Source organism: Mauremys reevesii, linkage group 5 (genome assembly GCF_016161935.1).
Source record: "Mauremys reevesii isolate NIE-2019 linkage group 5, ASM1616193v1, whole genome shotgun sequence".
In the NCBI taxonomy this organism is placed as follows: domain Eukaryota; kingdom Metazoa; phylum Chordata; order Testudines; family Geoemydidae; genus Mauremys; species Mauremys reevesii.
In genome coordinates, this window is record NC_052627.1 from 111,200,826 (window position 1) to 111,226,260 (window position 25,435).

At 40.8% G+C, this 25,435-nt stretch overlaps 1 protein-coding gene across 5 annotated transcripts in view; it reads left to right on the forward strand.

Annotated features, from left to right (window-relative positions):
- Positions 1-25,435, forward strand: part of RAB28 (RAB28, member RAS oncogene family) — a 173,033-nt gene that overhangs the window by 122,125 nt on the left and 25,473 nt on the right. Inside the window, exon 7 of one of the 5 annotated variants that reach the window (XM_039540478.1) lies at positions 22,005-22,100. The exons of the other annotated variants lie outside the window; for them this stretch is intronic. Coding sequence (XP_039396412.1) covers positions 22,005-22,085 — 81 coding nt within the window. The 3' untranslated portion in view covers positions 22,086-22,100. Of the gene's footprint in view, positions 1-22,004; positions 22,101-25,435 lie in introns of those variants that run through there. 5 annotated transcript variants of the gene reach the window in all.

Genomic DNA, 25,435 nt, shown 5'->3' on the forward strand with positions numbered 1-25,435 from the left:
TTTGGACCGAGAGCTAACTGGTTTCTGTGGGAGAGAGTGAGAAACTGAGCTCAGCCAGAGTGTTGGGAGGGGGTTGACTGGGACTGGCAATAGTCTGGTAATTCAGCTAGACCAGGACCTAAGAGGGTGCAAATACCCTCACAGGGTGTTGTGCAAATATATTAATTAGCGTTTATGATGCACGCAGATACTGTAGTGATGAGTACCATAGAAAAGCTCACACGGAAATTAATAATTATTTTCTAACACAGTGTTTTTTATATGCTACAGTCTAGAAGAGAGCCTCAGCTACTATATGGCCAGATAACATGGCTTCAGACACATTAGGCTGCCTCTGAACAGGGCTTTTCAGTCATGTTGAGCTACCTTGACTGAATTAACTAAATCAAACCTATCTTTTTGCCTGTTAAGACATATCTCATGCGCTCATTATGCACTGTTCATGAACAATTTTTTTTCTGGATGTGTCTATTTTCCCTAACTGTTCAACCAGTAATATGTGCATACTCATTTTAGCCTATTGTCTGTCACAAATCAGTTGCCACGAATGTCTATTATATGATTGGTCACCTGAGTTGCATGTTCTTTTTGTTCTCTAGTTGAAAGATTTAAACTCTAAACATAGGCAGGCCCATTCTCTGTTTGCAGATTGTCTGTGAACATGTGGAACAGTTCAAATTTACTATGTGTCATCATAGGAGTTCTTTACTAGGGACATGGAGAACACTTTGGCTGTGAGTGTTCTTACAAACATATTTCACATTGCTCTCCCCAAACCTTGCAAATAAAATTTTGCTAACACAAATGGTGGGGCAATAATGCCTTGACCTTGCAAACGCTTACACATGTGCTTACTTGAAACCTGTGGGTAGTCCTATGAACTTCATATGAGCAATGGTAAGCTCGTGTGTATGTGCCTGCAGGATCAAGGCCTAAAGAAACAAATGGTGGTGAATACCAGTGAAATGAATCGGCAGAAGAAATAATTGGCAAGGGAATCTTTGCAAATACATTTTGCTATAGTTGCCCAGCACTATTAAATAAAAGGACTGGAAAAATTAACCACTCTGATTATCTGACAAGCATGTGAAACTAACCATAGTCAGCAACATTTAAGCTTAGAATTTGTTAGTCATAGCAGCATCATTAAAGGGAAAAAAAATTAAATACCATAATGAAAAGCCAAAAATAACTGCAGAAAAATATCCCTAATACTCCATCATCTCTCCCAGGCCTCTTTGCCCCTTGCCACATGGTATTACTCTGATTTTTATTTTATTTTAAATAATCTTTGGTACACCATTGGCTTTATAACCTTTTAGTGCACGTTCTCCTTTCTACATTGGGCTCCCCTTTGAAGCAGGCATAGGGCTCAGAAGGGAATAAAGTAATTTTTTCTTTTTTTTTTTAAATCACAGCTAAGTTTAAATGTCTTTAAATATTGGCTCCAATAACCTAATGAAGTCTTAATATGCTTTGGAGAAGCTCCATTCCCTCATGTCAGCTTTAAGGGGGATGCTGCTGACTCAGAGAGAGATGGAAACATACAAATTAACAGGGGAAATATTGAAATGCATTACTCCCACCTAGTTCCACACTGAGCAGACTGGATTGCATTGCAGTGAGCCTGCTCTCACTGAAGCCAAAGGCAAAACTCCTATCGACTTGTATGGGAACAGAACCGTGCCCAGAAAGAAACAAGATCTCACATCCAGTGACTACATTTTCCTGTAGGGCAGGCTTGCTTCCCAACCAGTCTCTTTTGCTGATGGTGGTTTAGGAAGGAGTATGAGATGCTGTCACTCAGATATAGCTCATCTGAAATTAAAACCATATTGCTACATTAGCACAGTCGACAGCTAAAAATCAGCAGAGAATTTTATTTGCATAGATTCTAATGCCGGAAGGGATGACTGTGATCATCTAGTCTGACCTTCAGTATAACCCAGGCCCTAGGACTTCCCCGCATTAATTCCTGCTTGTTTAAAAGATAATCAAAATGCAATTTTCTGAGAACAATTAGACGCTTAACATTTTGTTGTATTTTACAATGAGATATTTTAATCTTGTACCTAATAAAACACTAGGTGCCTGTGGTGTTTAGATGTTGCTTGTGATTATTAGAACTGTGGGCACTGGCTGTTGGGAGTCTGAAAGGACAGGAAAGAGCGGGGAGGAGTTGAGGAGGCAGAGTGAGAGTTACAGAGGGTGCAGCAGCAGCTTGGTAAAGAGGTTTCCACTTTAAAAATAAAGTCCTGTTGAAGTTTGTTAGTACCTTGTCTGGTTGATACAACAGTGCCAAATCCATCCTGCACCCAGAGAACACAGTGCAGCTGGTTGCAGCTTCCTGATTTGGAGGCTGGGTCTCCACTGCTCCAGCCCCAGCACTGATTAGAACAGGCTGCTGTAAAATATACCGACAGGCTATGGTCTCCAAAGGGCCACCTGACTTCTGTAACACTCCAGCTACACCCGCTGCCTATGCTAACATGCCTCTGTGCTGGGGTCTGCAGGCATAGGAGCTGGCTACTGGGGCCATATGCCCACTGGGGTCTCCCCCACATCAGGAGATTTTCCAGCAGGGGAGACCTGATAGCTCTCAACTGGGCCTAGATTAAATTATTACAATGGTTTTCACACCTTGTCAGTTAGGTTAATTTTCTAGTGTTGTTCTAATGACACAGGGCAAAGGGGTGGGTTTACTTAGATTTTTTTTTTTAAACTGGAATTTACAGAACATGTGCTATGTACTTCTGCTCTACCTACTTAGCCTTTCCTTTGCTTCTCTCACCCCTTCATCTACCCTCCACTGATATTTTGTCTATCTGCCTTCTTATACCACACCCATCACTCTGGCACCTGAGCTTTTATTAAATCCGTACCTGTAAGTTTAGTAATGTGAGCTCTGAGCACAAGATCCTTGTATCTCTCTCTTTTTTTCTTATTCTGTAGAGATTTTTTTTGCATGTATTTTGGTTACTCAGGAGAGGTGTGGTTGAAGGAAGTGGGTTTACGTTTTCTTCTGAAGGCTTTCAGATCTGTGTCCATTCTGATCTAAACCAAGAGCTCTATAGACAAGGAACCACGTCCTTTTGTTTATAAAGCACAAAGCACCTTTTTGTGCTATATCAACTACAGTAATAGTTAGGGCTGTTGATTAATTGCGGTTAACTCACACAATTAACTCCAAAAAATTACCGTATTTTCCGCACTATAAGGCGCACCGGATTATAAGGCGCAGTCTCAATTACGGGATCCATTTCTGTACTTAACCCATACATAAGGCGCACCGTATTATAAGGCGCATGCTAAAACATACGGTCTACAAAAAAAGGTAACGGTGTTCATAGTGTAGTAAAAAGGTAACGGAAGCAAAACAGTGAGTTTAGTTGAACTTTATTCTACTATTTAACAATACACTCACATTATTTTTTAATCAATCTTCTCCCACAAATCCATCAAAGTCCTCATCTTCTGTGTCTGAATTGAACAGCTGGGCAATTTCGCCATCAAACATGCCGGGTTCTCTCTCATCATTGTCGGAGTCAGTACGTACTGTACGTATTACGTAATGTTCTCTGATTGGTTTATCGCTGCCAGCGTACGTAGTTTACGTATTACGTCCCTGTGTCAGCGAAAAATGGTCCGACAGTCAATCAAGCAAAGCGCTTACCAAAGTCGCACAACAACATTTTTACAGATTTTGGAACTCAGTGCACACATAAGGCGCACCGGATTATAAGACGCACGGCCAATTTTTGAGAAAATTTAAGGCTCTTAGGTGCGCCTTATAGTGCGGAAAATGGTAACCGTGATTCAAAAAATTAATCACGATTAATTGCACTGCTAAAAATAGAATACCAATTGAAATTTATTAAATATTTTTGGATATTTTTCTACATTTTCAAATATATTGATTTCTATTACAATACAGAATACAAAGTGTACAATGCTCACTTTATATTATTATTTTTATTACAAATATTTGCATTGTAAAAATGAGAAAAGCAATAATATTTTTAAATTCACCTCATACAAGTACGGTAGTGCAATCTCTTTATCGTGAAAGTGCAATTTACAAATGTAGTTTTTTTTTTACATAAATGCATTCAAAAACAAAACAATGTAAAAGTTTAGAGTCTACAAGTCCATGATGTTCTACTTCTTGTTCAGCCAGTCGCTAAGACAAACAAGTAGATAATGCTGCCTGCTGTCACCTGAAAGTGAGAACAGTGTCCACGTGGCACTTTTGTAGTCAGGCATTTGCATGCACACTTTTGCAAGGTATTTACATGCCAGATATGCTAAACATTTGTATGCCCCTTCATGCTTCGGCCACCATTCCAGGGGACGTGCTTCCATGCTGTTGATGCTCGTTTTTAAAAAAAATATTGCGTTAATTAAATTTGTGACTGTACTCCTTGGAGGGAGAATTGTATGTCTCCTGCTCTGTGTTTTACCCACATCCTGCCATATATTTCATGTGATAGCAGTCTTGGATGATGACCCAGCACATGTTGGTTTTAAGAACTTTTCACAGCAAATTTGACAAAACGCAAAGAAGGTACCAATGTGAGATTTCTAAAAATAGGTACAGTGCTTGACCCAAGGTTTAAGAATCTGATTGGGGTGGGATGTGGTGCATGCTTTCAGAAGTCTTCAAAGAGCAACATTCTGATGTGGAAACTACAGAAACCAAACAAAAAAGAAAATCAGCCTTCTGCTGGTGGCATCTGACTCAGATGATGTAAATGAACATGTGTCAGTCCGCTTTGCTTTGTATCATTATCGAGCAGAACCCTATCATTAGCATGGAAGCATGTCCTCTGAATGGTGGTTGAAGCATGAAGGGACATATGAACCTTTAGTGCATCTGGCATGTAAATATCTTGCAAAGCTGGCTACAACAGTGCCATGTGAACGCCCGTTTTCACTTTTAGGTGACGTAATCAAGAAGCGGGCAGCATTATCTTCTGCAAATTGTAACCAAACTTGTTTATCTGAGCAATTGGCTGAAGTAGGACTGAGTGGACTTTTAGGCTCTAAAGTCTTACATTGTTTTATTTTTGAATGCAGTTTTTTTAATATAATTCTATATTTGTAAGTTCAGCTTTCATGATAAAAAGCTTGGACTACAATACTTGTTTTAGGTGAATTGAAAAATACTATTTCGTTTGTTTTTTACAGTGCAAATATTTGTAATAAAAATAAATATAAAGCGAGCACTGTACACTTTGTATCCTGTGTTGTAATTGAAATCAGCATATTTGAATATGTAGGAAACATCCAAAATATTGAAATAAATGGTATTCTATTATTGTTTAACAGCGTGACTAATCGCGATTAATTTTTTTAATTGCTTGACAGCCCTAGTAATAGTGTGTCTACACAGTAGTTTTTGTTATCACTCTGAATCTCTTGAGAGTTCAGTGGTAGTGGAAATTATATCCTCAGGAAATCAGGTAAAGAAACAATGCAGTGATGTCATATGTTAACTGCTGTGTCTGCCTTTCGGGAGGCTCCACACATCTTTGGATCAAAGTTAATGAGCATAAAGGTGTAGTAGAGCAGCAAAATTGTTCTCTATGTGAATAAAATAAAATGATTGAATAGGGTTAATGTTTCCTTAAACCTGGCTGTAGCACCCTGATCACTGAGGTTGGTGCAGCACAAAGAGGGCTGTGGGTTGAATTGGAAGCAATTAACCAGTTTCTGTTGGGGGGTGATTACTGATGGTTGGGTGGTAATTGCTGGGCTAATGAGACAACTGGCTCAATACCTGGAAGGAACAGGAAACAGGGGAGCTCAGAGGGTGAGAGGAGGGAGGAGAGAAGGCTGTGTGTAAGGGCTGGAGTACACTGAAAACTTACATTGGCATAGCCAGGTCTCTCACGAGTGTGAAATATCCACACCCCTGAGATATGTCGCTGGGCCAGCCTAACGCCTGATGTAGACAGCGCTAGGTCGCTGGAAGAATTCTTCTGTCAACCTAGCTACTGCTTTTCGGGGATGGAGATGAACTACAGCAATGGGAGAACCCCTGTCACTGCTCTGAGTAGCTGTGCTGAAGTGCTGCTGCGGTGGACATACTCTAAGTCTCCTCCTGCTGTATACATGTGTCATGTTCTGTTTTGCTTAGGAATTAAAGAATTCATGTACATATGGTGAAAGAGAAACAGCCTGGGTATGTGCGTCACTGGGAGACCACGAAAACAGGCTACACAGCGCTGCTCACTGGGTAGCTGAAGAAGCAGCACCTTGTGGTGCCATCTTTTCTTTGTCATGGATAAGAACCGTGTACCATTAATGTTCCCTATACAGTAGATAGTTTTATAAGAAACAAGTACTATTACAATCATAGCATTTGTAATTCCTTTGCCTGACTGTGAAACAGTATTAACTTCTCAAGCTACTGCCTAAAATAAAACATGTCATTGTTGATTTATAGTCTTTGGTCAAATGCTCACATTGAGTTTGATCCATCTGCTAGATTGTACTAAGTTGTGGGAAAGATTAATTAGGGCATGTAAGTTATGTGTCAAGGTCTTTCCCCGTCTAACTACCTGTCTAACTGTCAAATAGATAATTATGCTGATTAAAATTGCCAAAGAAAAGGAATACTAACCAGATGTATGATTAAATCAATTGTAGTATTTAACAATTAAAAGCTTCAGCTGAGGTACTTCAAGGCAAGGTTGAATTTATTATGTATGATAAGGAGGGGATGCAGCGATTACACTACATATAACATTTTACAGGAATCAACTGATCTCTTTTGGAAATGTAACAGTTATCCTGAAAAGTTTGTTTTCTACACGTTTCTTCCAGTTTCTATCAAAATGGAAAGGTTTAACCAGAAGCATACCAGATTGCTTCCATATTGGTTCCTACAGGTGTGACGCATCAATGCAAGTTGTCTCAGCATTGACCTTACACCAGGGGTCGGCAACGTTTCAGAAGCAGTGTGCCGAGTCTTCATTTATTCACTTTAATTTAAGGTTTCACGTGCCAGTAATACATTCTAATGTTTTTTAGAAGGCCTCTCTCTATAAGTCTATATATTATATAACTAAACTATTGTTGTATTGTAAAATAAACAAGGTTTTCAAAATGCTTAAGAAGCTTCATTTAAAACTAAATTAAAATGTTGATCTTATGCCACCGGCCCGCTCAGCCCGCTGCTGGTCTGGGGTTTTGTTCACCTAGGCTGGCAGTGGGCTGAACGGGGCCTGCAGCCGGGACCCCGGCTGGCAAGAGTCCGGCAGCCAGAACCCCAGACCAGCAGCGGGCTGTGCAGGGCCAGCGGCTGGGACCCCAGTCCGGCAGTGGGCTGAGCAGCTCAGCCTGCTGTCACTCAGGGGTTCCATCCTCCGGTTCCTGGTAGCTGGGATCCCGGCTGCTGGACCCGCTCAGCCCACTGCCAGTCTGGGGTCCCGGCCCTGCCCACATACAGTGGGTACCTACCTTCTCCCTGGTTCTGGCCCATTCTCTTCCTCTCTCTCTCTGCACTGAGCTGGTGCTTAAGTGTTTCCAGGATTGGAACCATATTTATTAGTCCACCTACTGTGCTCTTCTAGTTTAGATAAAATACAGGAAATGAAGATGAATCTACTCTGTAATAATCCCTTTCTCTTCAGGGATTGTGCTTATCACAAAAACTAAATGCTCCAAAAACTCATTTAAATATTTACCTATAAAATCCTTGATTCACCATCAGTGCAATTCAGTTGAGCCCTAGTCTCTCTGTGTTTCCATTGCCCATCTTTAAAATGGGGATAGCATTTCCTTACCTCACAGATGTGTGGTGAGGAGAAATTCATAAATACTTGGGAGCCACCACGGTTCAGATTCTCAAAAATATGTAGGTGCTTAACTTCCATTGAAATCAATGGGACTGAGGCACCTAAATCCCTTCTACTGTGATACTGGAGGGGATGCATAGAAGTACCTAGATAAAAGGGAGAAGTGCAGTAGCAACAACGTCATGGTGTTCTTCAGTTTGAATATGTGCACAACTTGATGGCTGAGTCAAAAGTACTTTGTTTATTAATTCTTATTGAGCTATTTCTTGTGGTCCTCTTGGAAAGGGTATGTCTTAAAGAGAGATTTGTTTATATATGTATATATAAATAGATATATGTGACTGATTAAAATGTAGATAATTGACCCTAAAGATCATAATCCCCAAGTCCCTCTTTTATACAAATGTTAGATACTTGTTTTTCCGTGTTCTGCAGACTCTTTGTTTGTACCATGACTGAGCATTGGGATGATGTATTGTGCTGAGTTGTATCTTCCAATGATTGTTGAACAAAGCTATTAAAAATCCTGCAGCTATTTTTCCCTAGTGACCTGCTATTATTGGGCCCAGTTCACCATCCTCATTCCAGTTTGACACTAACGTAACTCCATCTCTTTTCATGTATTTTCTCTTGCCACATTGTGGATAAAATTCACTCCTGTTGGAACCCTACAGCAGGGATGGATGTGACCCAAAATGCACTCGTGTGTGTGTGTGTGTGTGTGTGTGTGTACACACACACACATGTATAAATTCCTACACCATTATTTTATTTATTCTTTATACAGAATCCAGAAGTTTGCAAGTAACTTTACAACAGTCTCTGACATATTGAAATACAGTTTTATGTTAAATAACCCCTGAATGGTGACTTGCTCTAATAATATTTCAGGCTACACAATAATAAGAACTGAATTCTCTTGGTTTTTATAGCAGCATTTGAGAAATACTCAGTTCCTAATAAAATAGTAAATGCAACCAGATTGTTTCAATGTCTGACAATACACTTAAAACAAACTAGTTATTTTTAGTCCTGTCTACAATGATGGAAGTTAGATGTCAACAGGCTGATGAGGCAAAAATTGGCATTCTTCCGTGAAAATGAGATGACCTTTCCTTGCCTAAATTCTTCTTAGTCCTCTTGATTAATCTGACAGCTCAACAATGGTGACCAGCTTCTTTTGCTTTTAGAAAAGTTCAGGTGATCTTTGTCAAACAGCTGACCGTCTTCTGCCATTAACAACTGGCAATCATTATGGTATGTATTGTTGTGTGTCTTTTTTCAGGTGTGCCAAGAGCACCTTACAGCTACTACATGGCCAAAGTTTATTTTGCTTAAGTAGTCGACTATTTGGAATACGTGATAATTTCAAGCCCTTAGTTTCTCCAAGCCAAGATAGCTAACACAGCTGTTTTGGTGATATAGTGCAAAGATGAAAACCTAGACATGATTGCAACAATCTGATTAGACTTTTTTCTCCATCTTTAATGTGTTTGACAGCTTATGCTGTTGTAGATCATTTGTATAAAAGAGAGGGTATCATTTCTGAATGGTATCCAATATTACAGGTAGTTTAAGGGAAAGTATTATGTACACTTAATCTTGGTGTATCAAAGCTCATTGAGTTTCAAATGAATGTGCTTAATTACTTTATACATGATCAATAGCTTTTAATTTGAATATTCTTTAGAAATTAAATATCCACTAAAGACATTACTGATAGTCTTTGGCCAGATATTTACACCCAGTTATTTCAAAGTCATAACATACTAAAAACACGTGGATGAACCCACTGGTTCCAGTGGGGTTCCATGTGGATGCAGAGGACTTCCTACTTGGAGCTCATTGCAGGATCGGGGCTTAGGTTTTCAGTTTGGAAGTGTGTTGGATGGCTGGTTAATGGAAGCAAAACTTTTCCTGACCAGTGTGTCTCAGTGCATCTGCGAAACCATGATGATTCAGAAAGATTCCTACACAACTTTTTGCTCCATAAGTTCCAAATGTAACAGATTCCTAAAGTTGTAACTTTCTTGCCTTGCTGGTAACACCAAAGGATTACTAAAATTGGAATACCGTAGTTAACAATCATTAGTAATCTCCACAGAGAGGCAGAGGCTTGCGTGAGTATAAACAATGAACTACTCTCTTAGCCCTACATAATCCCTGCAGAATGTTAAGTCATAAAAATATGTTGGTGGGTCATTGAGGGGAAACACTAACAGTCTGTTTTGCAGAAATTAACATTTTAAACATAATGTCCCAGTACAGAATTTAACAGATAGGCTGTAATGGATACTTCAATGGCACATGCTATTATTAGCATTATTATTTCTTATTTAAGTGATAACAATGTGCTCAATTCTGTACAAGAAACAAACTGCAGACAGTCCCTATTCTAGAGAACTGAAGATCTAAAAATGATGGAAGGAGAAGATGGAAGGATTAACTCTGATTTATATGTTTGGGTGTGTGCATGTTTACTTCTTGTGGAGCTAATTAGTTGTAAGGATGGATTTGAATTTTGAATAGGCTGTGGCTTGGCAAATCAAGATGTTGATTGTATTCTTGAAAAGTTCAGGATGGGGCTGGGACAAAGAAAAAACTATGGAGATGGTAATAGGAGAATCTGAACCCATTGAGGGTGGCGTCATCGATCTTTATCATGTACTCTTTTTGTTTCTTATTCGTGAAGTTCTACAAGCACTATTCAGTAGAGAAACCATGCCAGTCTTGTAGTAGGTTCCCTGGAGGACTAACCATTAATGGGCACAATCTGGGACAAAAGAAGTCAGTTCAGTACAGTACAAAAACCCACAAGCAGCTAGTCATTTTAGGTAATTTTTTACATATTAGTTAAGGGGTTGCTTCAGGTGTATGCAGTAGCATGGAAGAAGCCACAGCCAGGAATAAACAGAGGAGACAGCGTGGTAAATACCGATGGTTGGGTAGAGGAAAAAGATGAATGTTGAGGTGTAGGTTGGAGATGCTGTGCAGTGCCTTCAAGGTGCAGAGAAGTTTGTTGATAAAGGATAGCAATGGCCAGTATTGGGAAAGGAAGGGAGTTGGCATCTGTATTGGATGGACTGGAGAGAAGAGAGATGGGAGAGTTGTGCATGTTTTTAAAAGCTGACTAAACATTGTTTTGTATTGCATAGTAACTGGTACCCAGTCTATGAGGTAAGTAATACTTAAAAGATATTTAATGTACACAATTCAGTATTTAGATCTCGTAGCATCTGGAAAACAGAAGCAACAGTTGAATTTCAATTGTACACTCTGTTTTGTAAGCTCTTTAGAGCAGGGACTGTCTCTGTTATGATTGTACAGTGCCTAATACAATGGACCGTGGGTTGTAGGTGCTACCATAATACATAGAATAAAAATGAATACATTCATTGATTCAGTGGCCAGAAGGGACCATTGTGAACATTTAGTCTCACCTCCTGTATAACAATGGACATTGAACTTTCCCTAAATAATTCCTAGAACATATTTTTTAGAAAAACATCCAATCTTGATTTTAAAAATTGTCAGTGATGGAGAATCTACCCTTACCCTTAGTAAATGGTTTCAATTTTTAATTATCCACACTGTTAAAAAAAATCTACAACTTATTTCCAGTCTGAATTTGCCTAGCTTCAACTGCCAGCCATTGGATCGTGTTATACCAAGATAGAAGAGCCCATTATTAAATATATATTCCCCAGATAGATACTTATAGACCTGGAATCAAGTCACTCACTAGGGTGACTTGTTAAGCTAGTAGATCGAGCTCTTTGAGTTTATCATTCTAAAACATGTTTTAAAATCCTTTAATCATTCTCATGCCTCTTCACTAAAAACACACTCCAATTTATCACCATATTTCTTGAATTATGTGCACCAGAACTGGACACCGTATTCTGGCAGCAATTTGCACCAGTACCAAACACAGTGGTAAAATAACCTCTCCACACCTACTCAAGATTCCCCCATTTATACATCCGAGGATCACATTAGCTGTTTTGGTCACAGCATCACGCTGGGAGATTATGATTCAACTGATAATCCATAACAACCCCCAAAATCTTTTTCAGAGTCACTACTTCCTAGGATAGAATCCCAAATCCTGTAAATATGGCCTACATTTTTACATCACAGTATTCTCTTAGTATTAAAACTGGTGGTAAATAACACCATCAGCTGCTACTCATTATCCTTTCTATTGTCTTATCTGCTACCCTTCCGGGGGAATGAAGGTAGAATTATTGGCATTATAGCTACTTTGCTGTCTCTCTACAATAACTACATGAAACCTTGACTGCTACAGGTAAACCTTGTTGCTAAAGTCTTATCCAGTTTGTAAATGGATGCTTTTTGTTTTGATCATTTATGAATTTTAGGATAATCCTGAAATGTGATTCTGCTGAACAATACAGAATGCTACCTTTCTCCATCCACCACAAATCTGTTTTACGTAATATATTATGAGCAAGTAATAATCAATGAGTAGTTTCTTCAGTTTACTGTAGGGAGTCATTAGGCCACTTATTCAAGGTTCATTCTGAAGTTTTGCATTGTCCTTTTTGTGTCTTTGGAAGAGCTTGTCCCAGATTCACAGGATCAGTGCTATGGCCCCAGCTTTGGAATGGTCTCTAGGAGGGACCCCTTCTGTGTGCTAGACCCTCTGGGGGTCTTGCTCTGCCTCCAGGATAAACCAACTGGCTTCATCACCTCCTTAGACTTGACCTCTGAACATGCAGTGCTCCTGCTTCACACCGTGAGCTCTGTTCAGTAAGTCCAACTGAGACAGGCCCCAGTGGAGACTTGTACACTTCCTACCAATCAATGCACCTCTCCAGGCCTTTGCAGTGACGCTCTCAAAGTCTTCTCTTCTCCAGACTAAGCAAACCCATTTTTTAAAAATCTTGCCTGTTTTCTAGACCTTTAATCGTTGTTGCTCTTCTCTGGACTTTCTACAATGTGGCACCCAGAAATGGACACACTACTCCAGTTGAGGCCTAATCAGCGTAGAGTAGAGCGCAGGACCGGCTCCAGACCCCAGCGTGCCAAGCGTGCGCTTGGGGCAGCATGCCGCGGGAGGGTGGCAGGTGGCTCTGGTGGACCTCCCGCAGGCATGCCTGCGGAGGGTCCGCTGGTCCCGCGGCTTCAGTGGAGCATCCGCAGGCATGCCCGCGGGAGGTCCACCGGAGCCACGGGACCAGCGACTGCCAGAGCGCCCCCCGCGGCGTGCCGCCCTGCTTGGGGCGGCGCAATTCCTAGAGCCGGCCCTGGTAGAGTGGAAGAATTACTTCTGGTGTCTTGCTTACAACACTCTGGCTAATACATCCCAGAATGATGATCACTTTGTTTTTTGTCAAAACGGTTGTCAAAAGTTGTCAAAACGGCAGGGTTTATTAGTCATCTGGAACACATCATAGCAAGTCTTTAGGTTAGCACAGAAGATGGAAGGTTAAAGCATTATCCATTCTGGTTAGCTCAGAACCCAGCCAAGCTGTAGTGAACCCCATTGTTCAAGCTCCGTGTCTCTGTCCACGTGACCTCCTTCATCAGACTCCCAGGTGAGCCTCGAATGCTTCCTGCAGCCCACACACACTTAACTCTCACCTCCCAGTCCTTTATTCTCCAGATCAGGAACTACTGCTCAGCTTCCTACAGAGTGATAGAGCAATCTGTGGTTGTTGGTTGCCAGGTGTCAAAGCCCCAGTGATTGGATTTGTCATTGTCTTCATGGGTTCTTCACTGATATAGGGTCAGCCTCAACCAATCCCTTTTCATGTCCCACTTAGTCCTAGAGAGTTAGGCACCATTCATACCTGTGTCTTAGCCTGCTCTGAGGTAACAATGCAGCACATAAGGGAAACTGAGGCACATATAGGTTTCAAAATTCCCACTTTGTCACAGAGCTTGACTGCATTTTATCCAAAGATGTAGAGTAAAAGCTTCAGTGGCAATGTTCATACGTGCTTTCTTAGCAACCTTAATATAAGCCAAAATTTTCCTTTCAGAGGCACTTGGAGGCTCTCAGCTCTGGTATTATGCTTTCCCTACTTATACAGAAATGCCACTGACATCAACTAGAGATTTACCCATGTATGGGGAGCAAAGTATATCAGAGTCAAAACCTGTCACACGTGTAAGAGGAGAAATTTGCCTACGGCATCTGGCATTATCACGGTAGGCTTAAGATAAAAGTTGTTTTTGTTTTGGGAGTGCAGCTGTGGGAATACCTGGCCTAGGGCCCAAATACTAGCAGGGACTTTCAGTATCATTGTTCAGTGGTGTAAAGTTTCAAACACAGAGACTCTGCACTTGTAAGATTTCTTTAGTGCAGACACAATTGAAACAGCCTCTAACTGTGTGTGAATTTTCTTTTGGGGGAGGGGGAGGGTATGAATGCACAAGCTATAGGGTGTTCCTCCTCACATTACATTCTATGGAAGATTGACACCAGCACTATATGGGGAAGCATTATAAGCATCCCTTCTTAAAATTCTCCTATGCCCTGATGCCTACAGAAAGCTTGACAGCAGTTAAGCTTAAGCAGCTGGTGTGCTAAGACCACTGCCAATCATGCTGGCCAGTGTTGTCTCACTCTTTACTTGTGCTCCCCCGTCTGTCTGTCTGTCTGTCTTACACTTAGATTGTGAAGTCTTTGGGGCAGGGATCATACTTTTGTTCTGTATTTGTACAGAACCTAGTATAATGGGTCCTGGTCCATGGCTGGAGCTCCTGAGCAATACCCCAATACAAATGTCAGGGAAGTTTATAACACTTTCCACCAATTGCTGTTTATGGTTTTCATTATGCACGCATACATATGCTTAACGTTACATACGCACATCGTCTCATTGACATCCATGGGGTTACTCCCATTCTTTAAAACTAAGCATGTATTAAGCTAAATATGAGTCAACAGTGTAACACTGTTGCAAAAAACAAACGAAAAAAAGTGAACATCATTCTGGGATGTATTAGCCGGAGTGTTGTAAGCAAGACACCAGAAGTAATTCTTCCGCCCTACTCTACGCTGATTAGGCTTCAACTGGAGAATTGTGTCCAGTTCTGGGTGCCACACTGGAGAAAGTCCAGAGAAGAGCAACAAAAATTATTAAAGATCTAGAAAACAGGGAAGACTGAAAAAATTGGGTTTGCTTAGTCTGGAGAAAAGACTCAGAAGGGACACGATAACAGTTTTCAAGTACATAAAAGGTCATTATAAGGAGGAGGGAGACATTTTTTTCTCTCCATAACCTCTGAGGATAGCACAAGAAGAAATGGGCTTAAATTGCAGCAAGAGTGGTTTAGGTTGGACATTAGAAAAAACTTCCTAACTGTCAGGATAACTAAGCACTGGAATAAATTGCCTAGGCAGGTTGTAGAATCTCCATCACTGGAGATTTTTAAGAGCTGGTTAGACAAACACCTGTCAGGGATGGTCTAGATAATACTTAGTCCTGCTGTGAGTGCATGGGACTGAACTGGATGACCTCTCAAGGTCCCTTCCAGTCCTATGATTCTATGTAGAAATGTTTGCAGGTTCAGGGCCTAAATTTGTAGAAATGACACTCGTATGATTTTGTTCACTGCTCTTCTTCTTATGTAACATCTCCATTACTGGAGGTTCGCAAGCATGGTAGCCCATTTTGTACAGTCCTTGTCTAATTTCTCTGGATGAATAGTCCTTTTGCTTCCTCCAGGATAACACATTCTCCATCTAAGAGCTTCTTTTTGTCATTTTCTTCTGCCATCAAGTTTCATTTCCAGCTCCCATAAATGTGCATTGCCTACTGAACGTCTTAAAATGTGTCCTGCAAATCTCATTAATCTATTCATAAGAACTGTAATGTTAGCTGTGTTCCAGTAACCTCCAATACTCTTTCATTGGTTACATAGTCTATCCATGATATTTTCAGAGATCTCCTCTATTATAATTCAAAGAATTGTAGTTTATTATCTATTGTTTGAATGTCCATGTTTTACAGCCATGACTTAACACGGACCAAATGTAAGTTTTTAAGAATCAGAATTTAGCTTTCAGATTTATGTCCCTTTTTAATCAGATGTTCATTCTTCCTGAATGGCTCTTACAATCTTGCTATTCTGGTGCTGACTTCAGTATCTGATCTTCCATCTTCTGAAACAATGTTTTTGCTAAGTAGCAATAAGTTCTCACTTCCTGTACAGCTGTGGTGTTCACTGGAATCTTGCATGTTTTCCGAGGACCTTAGCATTCCACTCTAGTTTTTGTGTTGTTTAGAGATGAATGGACCGTATTCTTGCCATATTTATATATAACTCCACTAACTTTATCAGACCTTCTTCTGAATCAGCCAACAGCACTGTCATATTCATAGAGAATGTTATTCACCCATTTTTCATTCATCTTAATACGTTCTTCTGTTTCTTGAATTAAATTAATTGAACAGTTGCTATAAATGTTGATTAAATTCCGTGAAACCTTACAACCTAGTCTCACTCCTCTCTTGATCTCTTTTAGACTTTCATGTTCATCTCCCATTATAATTTTCATTTGATTCCAGTATAATTGTTTTACTACTCAAATTCATATTCATCAAATGCTTTTTTGGAAATCACTGAAACCAAATATATTGTTTTCAAATTCATAATGATGTTCATTGTGCCCTTTTCATATTTGAAGCTGTATTGTTCATTTATTTCCTTATCAATCTTTCTTTATATTCCATCTAAAAAAACTTGAAAAAGTATCTTAGAGACATATGGTATTAGCCTGATCTGTAGTCTTACAATCTATAGCATTGTTCTTTTTTGGGGATTTGGATACACAGTGAGGTTATAAATTCTGGCAATTCACCTGTCTCAAACATTCTTCATTACTGCTGATGGGATTTTCTAGTCTTCATCCCCTTATGCTTTTTAACAATTCAGCCATCACAACCTTGTTCTTTTCCATTCAGCTAGCTTTTTATTGAAGCCATACTTTCTTCATCTGTCATTGGAGGGCTTACTTCACTGATTTCTAGTTGAGGATTTTCAGGACTATCACCACCATATAATTCCTTGATATCTTGCCACCAACTCTTGTTCTTTAGGGTCCATCAAATATTGTCATTTTGATCCTGTAATCCCATGCTCTGGATGTCCCTAAACCTCTGACCACCAAAGGATGACAGGGGGTAGATCACCTGATAAATGCCCTGTTCTGTTTGTTCCCTCTGAAGCATCTGGCATTGGCCACTGTTGGAAGACAGGATACTGGGCTAGATGGACCATTGGTTTGACCCCAATATGGCCATACTTACATTCTAATATTGATCATATGTAGGGCTCCATGTCTGTCGTGGAGGCTGCGGAAGTCATGGATTCCATGACTTTTTGGGACCTCCATGGCTTTTGCAGTGGCCAGTGTGGCTGACCCCAGGGCTGCCCAAGCATCTGGCCCCAGGGCCAGGCACACCAGCTGCTTGGGTGGCCCCACAGCCAGCTGCACCAGCCACTGCTGGAGCGGCCTCGGGACCAGTCACACCAACTGCTGCTTGGGCAGCCCCAGGCAGCTGGCCCCTGGGACTGCCCGAGCAGCGGCTGGTGTGTGTGGCCCTGAGATCTGCCTGAGCAGCAGCACAGGGGGCAGCGGGAGCAGCGGTGGGTGGGTGGCCCCAGAGGAGGCTGGTGCCGCTGGCCTCGGTGACCCCAGCAGCTGGTGCTGCTGGTCCCAGGGCTCCTCCTGCAAGCAGCAGCACCCCCGGGACCCCACCAGACCCGTGCCCCCCCAGTTAAGATTTAGTCAGGGGTATTTATAGTACAAGTCATGGAAAGATTATGGGCTATAAATTTTTATTTATTGCCTGTGACCTGTCCATGACTTTTACTAAAAATACCTAGGATTAAATTGTAGCCTTAATCATATTTCTTCTGCAATTAATGGCTCTTCTCTTTTGATACATATCATTTTGGTCTCTTTTATCCAATTGTTCGTTTTGTTTGCATTCCTCATTCAGCCTTTGCTAATATAAATTTTTAAATCAAGATTGGACATTTTTCTAAAAGATCTGCTCCAGGAATTATTCTGGGGAAGTTCTATGGCCTGTGCTATACAGAAGGACCAACTAGATGATCACAAATTATCCTTCAGGCCTTAGAATCTATGAATGAGTTGAGATACTCCACAGCTACTTGTAACTACACACTGTGTGGTTTTAAAATATAATTCAGTCCCCACGTCTCTGTAAACAGCTTAACACCTTCTTCCAAGCATTTCAATTAGGGGAGAGAACTTGTTTTGCCTAATTTCAAACCCACTCAGATATTGTGGGTTTCAAAGTTCAGCTCAGGCTACAACATTATTAGGTTCGTGTTTCATTTGGAGACTGTGGTAAAGGGGCAGAGAGGAAAAATCCAATGAAAATATAAAGTGAACAAGGGAGCATGCAGTTTTTCCCTCTGGAGGAAAAATAAAGGGATTGTGGGAATAAAGGAGCAGGGCTGGAAGCGAGTGAAATTTATATGAAAAAAGATACTGTCTAATATACAAGCCAGTCACTTGTGCTGGCCTAACTTGTGTATGGGGAGTGGAATTATTGTACCCTAAGTATATAGTATGGGTTTCCATTTAGCTAGAAACATAAGAAGATGAATCACCCTGGGAAGAGTAAAATTTTTAAATTGCAGGGGGAGAAAAGAGTTTGTTTTAGGTCTTTTATTAGCTCCAAGAACTCTGCGAATCCCAGACGTCATCTAAGACATTTCACACCCTCCACTTGGGTTTTCCCATCTTACCTAAAATCCTTCAGCTGTAACAAACCATCTTTACTCATCCTAAGCAGTATTTCCATTGAAGCATCATTCAACCCACTTCAAACACGATTAAAATCACTCCCATGTGTATTCAGTAGCGTGTATTCAGAACCTTTCCGTGTTCAACCTTTTGCTTTTTTTGAAGTATCTTTAGCCATAGTTTGTGGCTCATCACTGGTAAGATATAGTTCAGCTAAATTCAGGGGGCAGCCTGGGAATGACAGTGGACAGAGGAGGCAGGAAAACTCCCCTTTCCCAATCTCTGCTTTAATCTGAACACCTGCATCCTTTGCACTGCTCTGTGGTAGTCCAGATTCACTGCAAAAAGGGAACATGGAAGCTTTTGAAACAAGGTTGGAAAACCCATGTTCGTGCACTCAACTCTTCTCTCCAAGCAATTCCATCCTCTGGGCTTAAATATGTTATGTCTTCTATGTCTGTTTTGTAAACGGTAAGCTTTTTGAGGCAGGGGCAGTCACCAGTTTGTGTCAATACATGTTGCCCATGCACCACTGCCACCATCAGTGGGGGAAGAGAAGAAGTGGGTACTACCTGTAGATTATGATTTCTGTATTCAAAGCTGATGCTGATTTGGAATCTTGGGCACAGAGTGTATATCAACCAACCTTGTCAGCACCTATGGTGAGGTTTTGCATTCAGTGAATTTGGAGAAATTTCATTGACTTGTAATAGAGCAGAACCCAGCTCCCTATAAATTAACCCTGAGTCTAGGAGCCAACACGAGGCAATGAGTGCTCCTCCTGGCTGTCAGAGTGATTAATCCCCTACTGTCTTTAAACTGCAGCTGTTGAGATCACTGCTAGTTTTTGTCCACGCTTTATCAGACAGGTCCTTTTTCTAGCACGTGGACCTGGTGGTAGGTTTCATGAATCAACATTCAAGACCTATATTAGAGCTATTAGAGCCATGCAAGCACTTACAACTGAAAATGCGACACACTCAAAGCAGAGTCTTTGTCCCCCTGTTCCCTCATTTTTAAAGTTACCCTCTAGCCCAGTTTCCTTTTCAGTTTGTACAGATGGCAACTGGGGAGGCAATATAATATATTTTATATATTGATTGGAAATCAGTGTTTTACAGAGGCTACCTTGAACAACTGCCTAGAACTGGCTCTGACTCACCTTGGCAATCTAAAAGTGCTCTGCTCTAAAGTGGCCAGTAGGTGTCAAAGTAATCTCCCATTTGAACATTACAGTATGTTACTATGGATACCTGGTGATCTTTTGTCTCATGGATAACCTGCAAGGAGTCTTGTATCAGAGAATACCTTGTTTCCCTCTTCCCAAGAACAAAATCCATGCTAATACAGCCTGTCAAGCTTGGCCTTGGCAGCAAGAGACCATATTCAAGTTATTGTCCCACTTCTGATGTTGATTTTCATGTTATATATTATGAAACCAGTAGTGACTGTAAGTGAACCCAGACCCAGAGATTCTGCAGAAAGCCTGTGCTCAACTTGTAAAAGTTTTCATTGCCAGCAGAATTTTTTTAACTAATCTATTTCTTTCTCTTGCACTTGCTTCCCTAGATTTTAGCTCAACCCTTTGTTCTGTTGATCTCTCTTACTGCTTTCTTTGTCCCTCCCCTTGCCCCTCTCTCCACCACACACTTGACCTAACCAAGCTCTCCTGCACTGCTTTCATGGACTTCAGTGGCCTTTGGATCAGGCCTCAAAAGACATTTCTACCTCAGAGGCACACAGCTGTCTTCTGTTGGCTTCAAGGGTCAGTCACTGGCCTTTTGGCTCTAACTGCTTAGCACAGATCCCTTCCATTCAGTCTCAGACTGCACATTTGTACATCTCTTTAGGGAGTTGCAGGGATATGGTTTGAACAAAAGGCTGAGATTCACAGTAGGAAGACTACCCTCTACAGCTTTTTTTTTCTGCTGTTCTCCTTGTGAGACCTTGGGTAACTCTCCCTGTACCTTGGATAATCCAGTCTGAAAACAGAAAACCAATTATTGAATCTGAGCTGCCTTTTCACAGCTCAATAAGTCACAAGTTAACACTGTCTAACACCATTCATCTTTCACAGCCTGGACTGCAGTGCACAACTTTGGGTACATAGTTCTCAGATCCCCATATAATGGCTACGGATTTATATGTAGATTTTCTGCTATGCCAGCAGGTATGCTTTGGTATTGGGAAAAGAAAATATTATCTGGATCCATACATCTAGCTGTTATAATCCAGCCTTTTCATTTCAGTTGCTAACGTGCAATGTTGGTAGGGCAGAGGAAAAAATGAATGAAGAATAGACCTATTATTCGGGAATGGAGTTTTGCTTTGTTTGCCACATTCCTTGAAGTGCTGCATGCAATTTTGTAGATTGAGGATCTGATTTTTGTAAAGTGCTATGGACCTGCACCTGTTATTGATTACAGCTCCTCTTGGGCTTGGTCAGCTATAGTACGTGCATCTCCCTTTGGCTTCAATGGGAATTCCATGCACAGAACTGCTTGGCAGCTCAGGCTTCTGCAAAGCACCCCCAAGAGCCATCATCATGAGGTTGACTGGGTTACCCTGAGTATTAGAGGATGGAGTCATGCTCTCCCTTTCCCTACTTCTTGGTTTGTTAGGGGGAGGTGTCCCTCATGCCCTGTTTGATGTAGGGAGTTGAACAAAGCAGCAAGTTCCCAGCTTGTAGTCCTGTGAGTAAAGTGTTGTTTTTGTTGTAGTGAGGAGTTGCTTTATATTGCAAACATATATGGAGCTGCAGAGCTGGTTTCTGTCGTTCTTCTGTCCTTATACTACCAAAGAGACCCTCCCTCATACCTTGGGAGTATATTGATTACTCTGTAGGTCCTCTGGATCCAGGAGAGGCAGCAGGTGCCATCTTGGATTCTGAGTGTGTTGGCGAGTTCTGTATTATATATCTTTACACAGCATCACAGGCAGGAATGCAGGATTATCGCTGCCCCTTGGGATGAATGGATAAATTGCCAAATTCTATTTTGTAGTTTGACTTGCTCTAACTCTTGGCTTGTGTGTTTCTGGGTGATTGGGGTGTTGGTGGCCCCTAAGTACTTCCTGCTCAAAGGAGGCTGAGGTGACAAATTTGTCTTTATTGATTATAAAATAAAAATAAGTGTGTGTGTGGGTGGGGAGCAAACCTTGGAAAGTGAGGCGAGGTGTCTAAGAGAGGCAAAAGAGAGGTGTCCAAGGAGTTACAAAGCAGATCTCTAGCCTTAGGCACAGTGTTCAGGCTGGAGTTCGGTTTAAACTAACGCTCTCTAATCAACCGAGTCTCTAGACGGATTAATAATCCATCTTGGTGATAGCTAAACATTTGTTACCTGAGCTTTGTAGGACAAATGTAATAACCCCTATTATAATGGGGTTTTAAATTTAAAGTACTATGCTTTGCTATGTCATGGACTCCTCACCGCTCTCTGCCCTCACAGATTTGGAACAAGTCTCTGATCCACAAGGCCAGCCTACCAGCAACGATAAAAGCAAGTGTTGTCCTAGTTCCCGGGTATTAACTGTCAGTAATAACACTGGCTTTCAGTATCCATTGGCTTCATTGTAAGCTGAACATTTTGTGAAGTCAGTAGAAAATGTTCAACCACATACTAAAGTAAATGGGCTTCTCTTATGAAGTAATTAATTGGGTCTTATAAGAAGCAGATGCCATTTTCAAACCAACAGGAAATGTGTGTGGGTGGGTTGCATAGTGGAACTCATTCATTTGTGAAAGGAAACTTCTCCTCGTAGTGTCCACTACTGCTTTTAACTCTTTTCTGTCCTTTAGATGCCTTCTTTTTCCTCACTAAGATTGCTATATATATTTTTTTATAAAGGGTTCAGACCACCAGCCATGATCATGTTCCATTAAGTCCTTGCGTTAAAGAACAAAAACATAGAATTTTTTTGTTTTACATTTATAGAGCAGATTTCATCCAGGAGGATCACAAAGTGTTTTCCATACTTCACCCTGCACATTCAAGCACAAGAAGCCCATCATTCAAGTGCAGCGATCAAAGGGGCGAAACAAAGTAACTGTTCACACTGCACAGAGCAATCTTAGGTAACTGGTCAGGAAAGGAAGTGAAGCAAAAAACCATAAAATTATCCAAGTTTAGAATTTGGCCAGAACATGGGTTAATGTGGAATGGGGTTTTGAAGGGCCACTAATGCTCAGAACTTCCCTTCATGGCTCATGTGAATGATGGTACTTCCAGCAGCACCAATCCCTAAAATGCCATCTTGGGTATTTGTTCAGTACTACTCCAGCAAAGGTTTTACCTCCACAAGAGAAGTGCCAGAGACTCCATCCAAGTGCACTAGGGACTTTGCTAATGCTATTGGTTTTACATGGAAGATGCTCAGATACTAGGGTGACGCCTAGAACTATACAATCCTAAAAAAGAAGAGAGTGCTGACTGAAGTCAGAAGAGTACCTGCTAGTTATTAAAAATGTCACTGCCTGGGTTGTTTCTTTTCTTGCTCTCCATCCATGTATTGACCCAACTTCATGCTGTTTAGCTTAGCTCTTCTATTTATCCCAATAGGAATCGCTTCCCCTTGTTTCCTCCCTCCTCCAAGGAGCTCAGGAGTCAGGATCAGGGCAGAGTGGCATAGCCCTTCTAGAGGAGGAAAATACCATTGTTGGGGAGGGGGGGGGTTTCTGGTGAAAAAGATACAGTAGGCTCATCCTGAGCTCCACTTGAGTCCTTTCATGATGCTCGTATGGCACAAAAGCTTGGAAGGTAGGCTTTTTTTCTCTGCTGGGAATATTTATAGCTTGGGAGAGTGTCCTGCTGGAGTAGAATTGGTGTAGCCAGCTCCTTCTCTTCCCCACAGTCCCTGCCGAAAGGGGGCCTGCCAAAGGCGATTCTGTGAGGGGAGAGCACAGGCACTTTGGAAGGGAACTAAACTAAACTGAATTAAGGCCACTAATTCTGAATAAGAGTGTCTACATGGGGGTTTGATGAGGTTTAACTAACCCACTTTAAATTCACACCTTTTTAAATTCGGATTAACAATCCTGAGTGTGCCTGTGTAGATAAGTCCTAAAACACATTATTTTAGTGATTTAATAGGTAAGTATGTTCTGGACCTCTTCAGCTCACTACATTAATGATAAATCTGCATAACTCTAAAATTATTCTTGTTTCTGTTCGGCAAGTGCTTAAAGCCCACTACCAGGGTTGGGTCCTTATTGTGCTAGGTGCTATACATATAAAGAATAGAGGATATCCCCTTCCCTGAGTAGCTCACAACTTAAGACAAGACAGGTAAGCAAATAGGTTCAAGCAACAAAAAAGTTACTTGCCAAAATTGCCACTGTTAATAGTAATTAGTTCAGAGCTAGTCCACATTCTCAAATCAACATTCTTTTTCATAATCACAAATAGTAATTCAACATTTTAAAGTTCATGGTTGACTTGGAAGGTTGCAGTGTAGTAGGTTTAAATTGACACTATCCAAACACAGTCTTTGTAGGATTTTATTCCTAGACAGACAATATTTGTCTTGTGTTATAAATGGTTATTTGCCACTTGTTATCTCATTTTTGTAAGACCATTGCATCTCTTAATTAGTTTTTTAACCTTGCTTGTGGTGGTCTTTTTACTTGTGTTTTACTCATGACCCCAGTCAAGTAGTGATGAATAAGGAGTAGATAACAATGACAAATGAATCGGCGTGTCATGTCAACTAGGACCCTGATCCAGCTCCTACTAAAGTTGGTGAAGACTCCAATTGGCCTCAGTGGGCGCTGGAGTGAATCCTAGCAGAGCAGGAGAACAAAGACAAAATAATCAGATATAACTTGCTCTAGAGACCATATGAGGAACCAGTCTGAAGAATAAAACCCTTGATTGCAAGACTACAAAGAAGCTCAAACTGGTCTCTGGGGGCCTTCAAGCACTAGTGCTATACTACTACTACTAATCTATATTTAGGAGCTGAAGAAATCAATAGCTAACTCTTGCTTTTTCAGTTTCTTTACATTATCGATCATAGCCAAGGGATAGTGTACAATGAAGATCATTGTCGCTCAATGAGAAGAAAAAACTTCCAAGGGTTATGACAGAGGTAATAAAATTACACATGGACATGATATTCTGCAATAGGGTACATCTAGGAAAGAATAAGAGAAAAATAAACGTTTTTTTTCTAGAGGCTCTTGATAATCAATATCTAGATATGTATAACAAAAGTTGTGTTTAATTTACATTGTGTATGTGTGGTACTATTCTGTACAACATTCCTTTGTTTACTCAGCACTAGTTTTCATTTTCATTTTAATACTGCTGTTGTGAAGTGCCTCTTCCCAATCACAATACACTTTGTAGAATATAAAGAAAAAAAAGAATAATAGAATAAAGTGTGTTTTTCTTTCTCAGTATATCCATTTTCAAAGTTAAAATATTGAACCAATTGTTGCTGTGTCACAGGGAATTATGTATTGCTCTCCATCTTATTACTGAAACTTAACATTCCCATTCACAGTGCAATGACAGTATTGCTTTTTCTGGCTTTTAGGTGCCAAACCTAGAGTAGCAACACCCCATTCCCCAAAAGAGAAAATACCATTTATCTCGTGTTCTCAGACTCTTGAGTGCAGTGTGACAGTATTAGTTATCTACAACCTGGGGTCAAACAAACAACTGCATCCATATGTAACATATGGAGGAAGGGGTCCATGTTGCATGCAACCTCACCTGTTGGCATTGAATGCTAACTCAGTGCACTTGCTTTACCTTCAGAAGTATGAGGAAGTTGTGTTTTTTAAAAACATGGGAAAGTAGAAGCTATACAAAGGACCTCGCCTGACACACCTGATGAGTACACAGCTCTGCTACACTAGTGCTGGTGGCACACACGG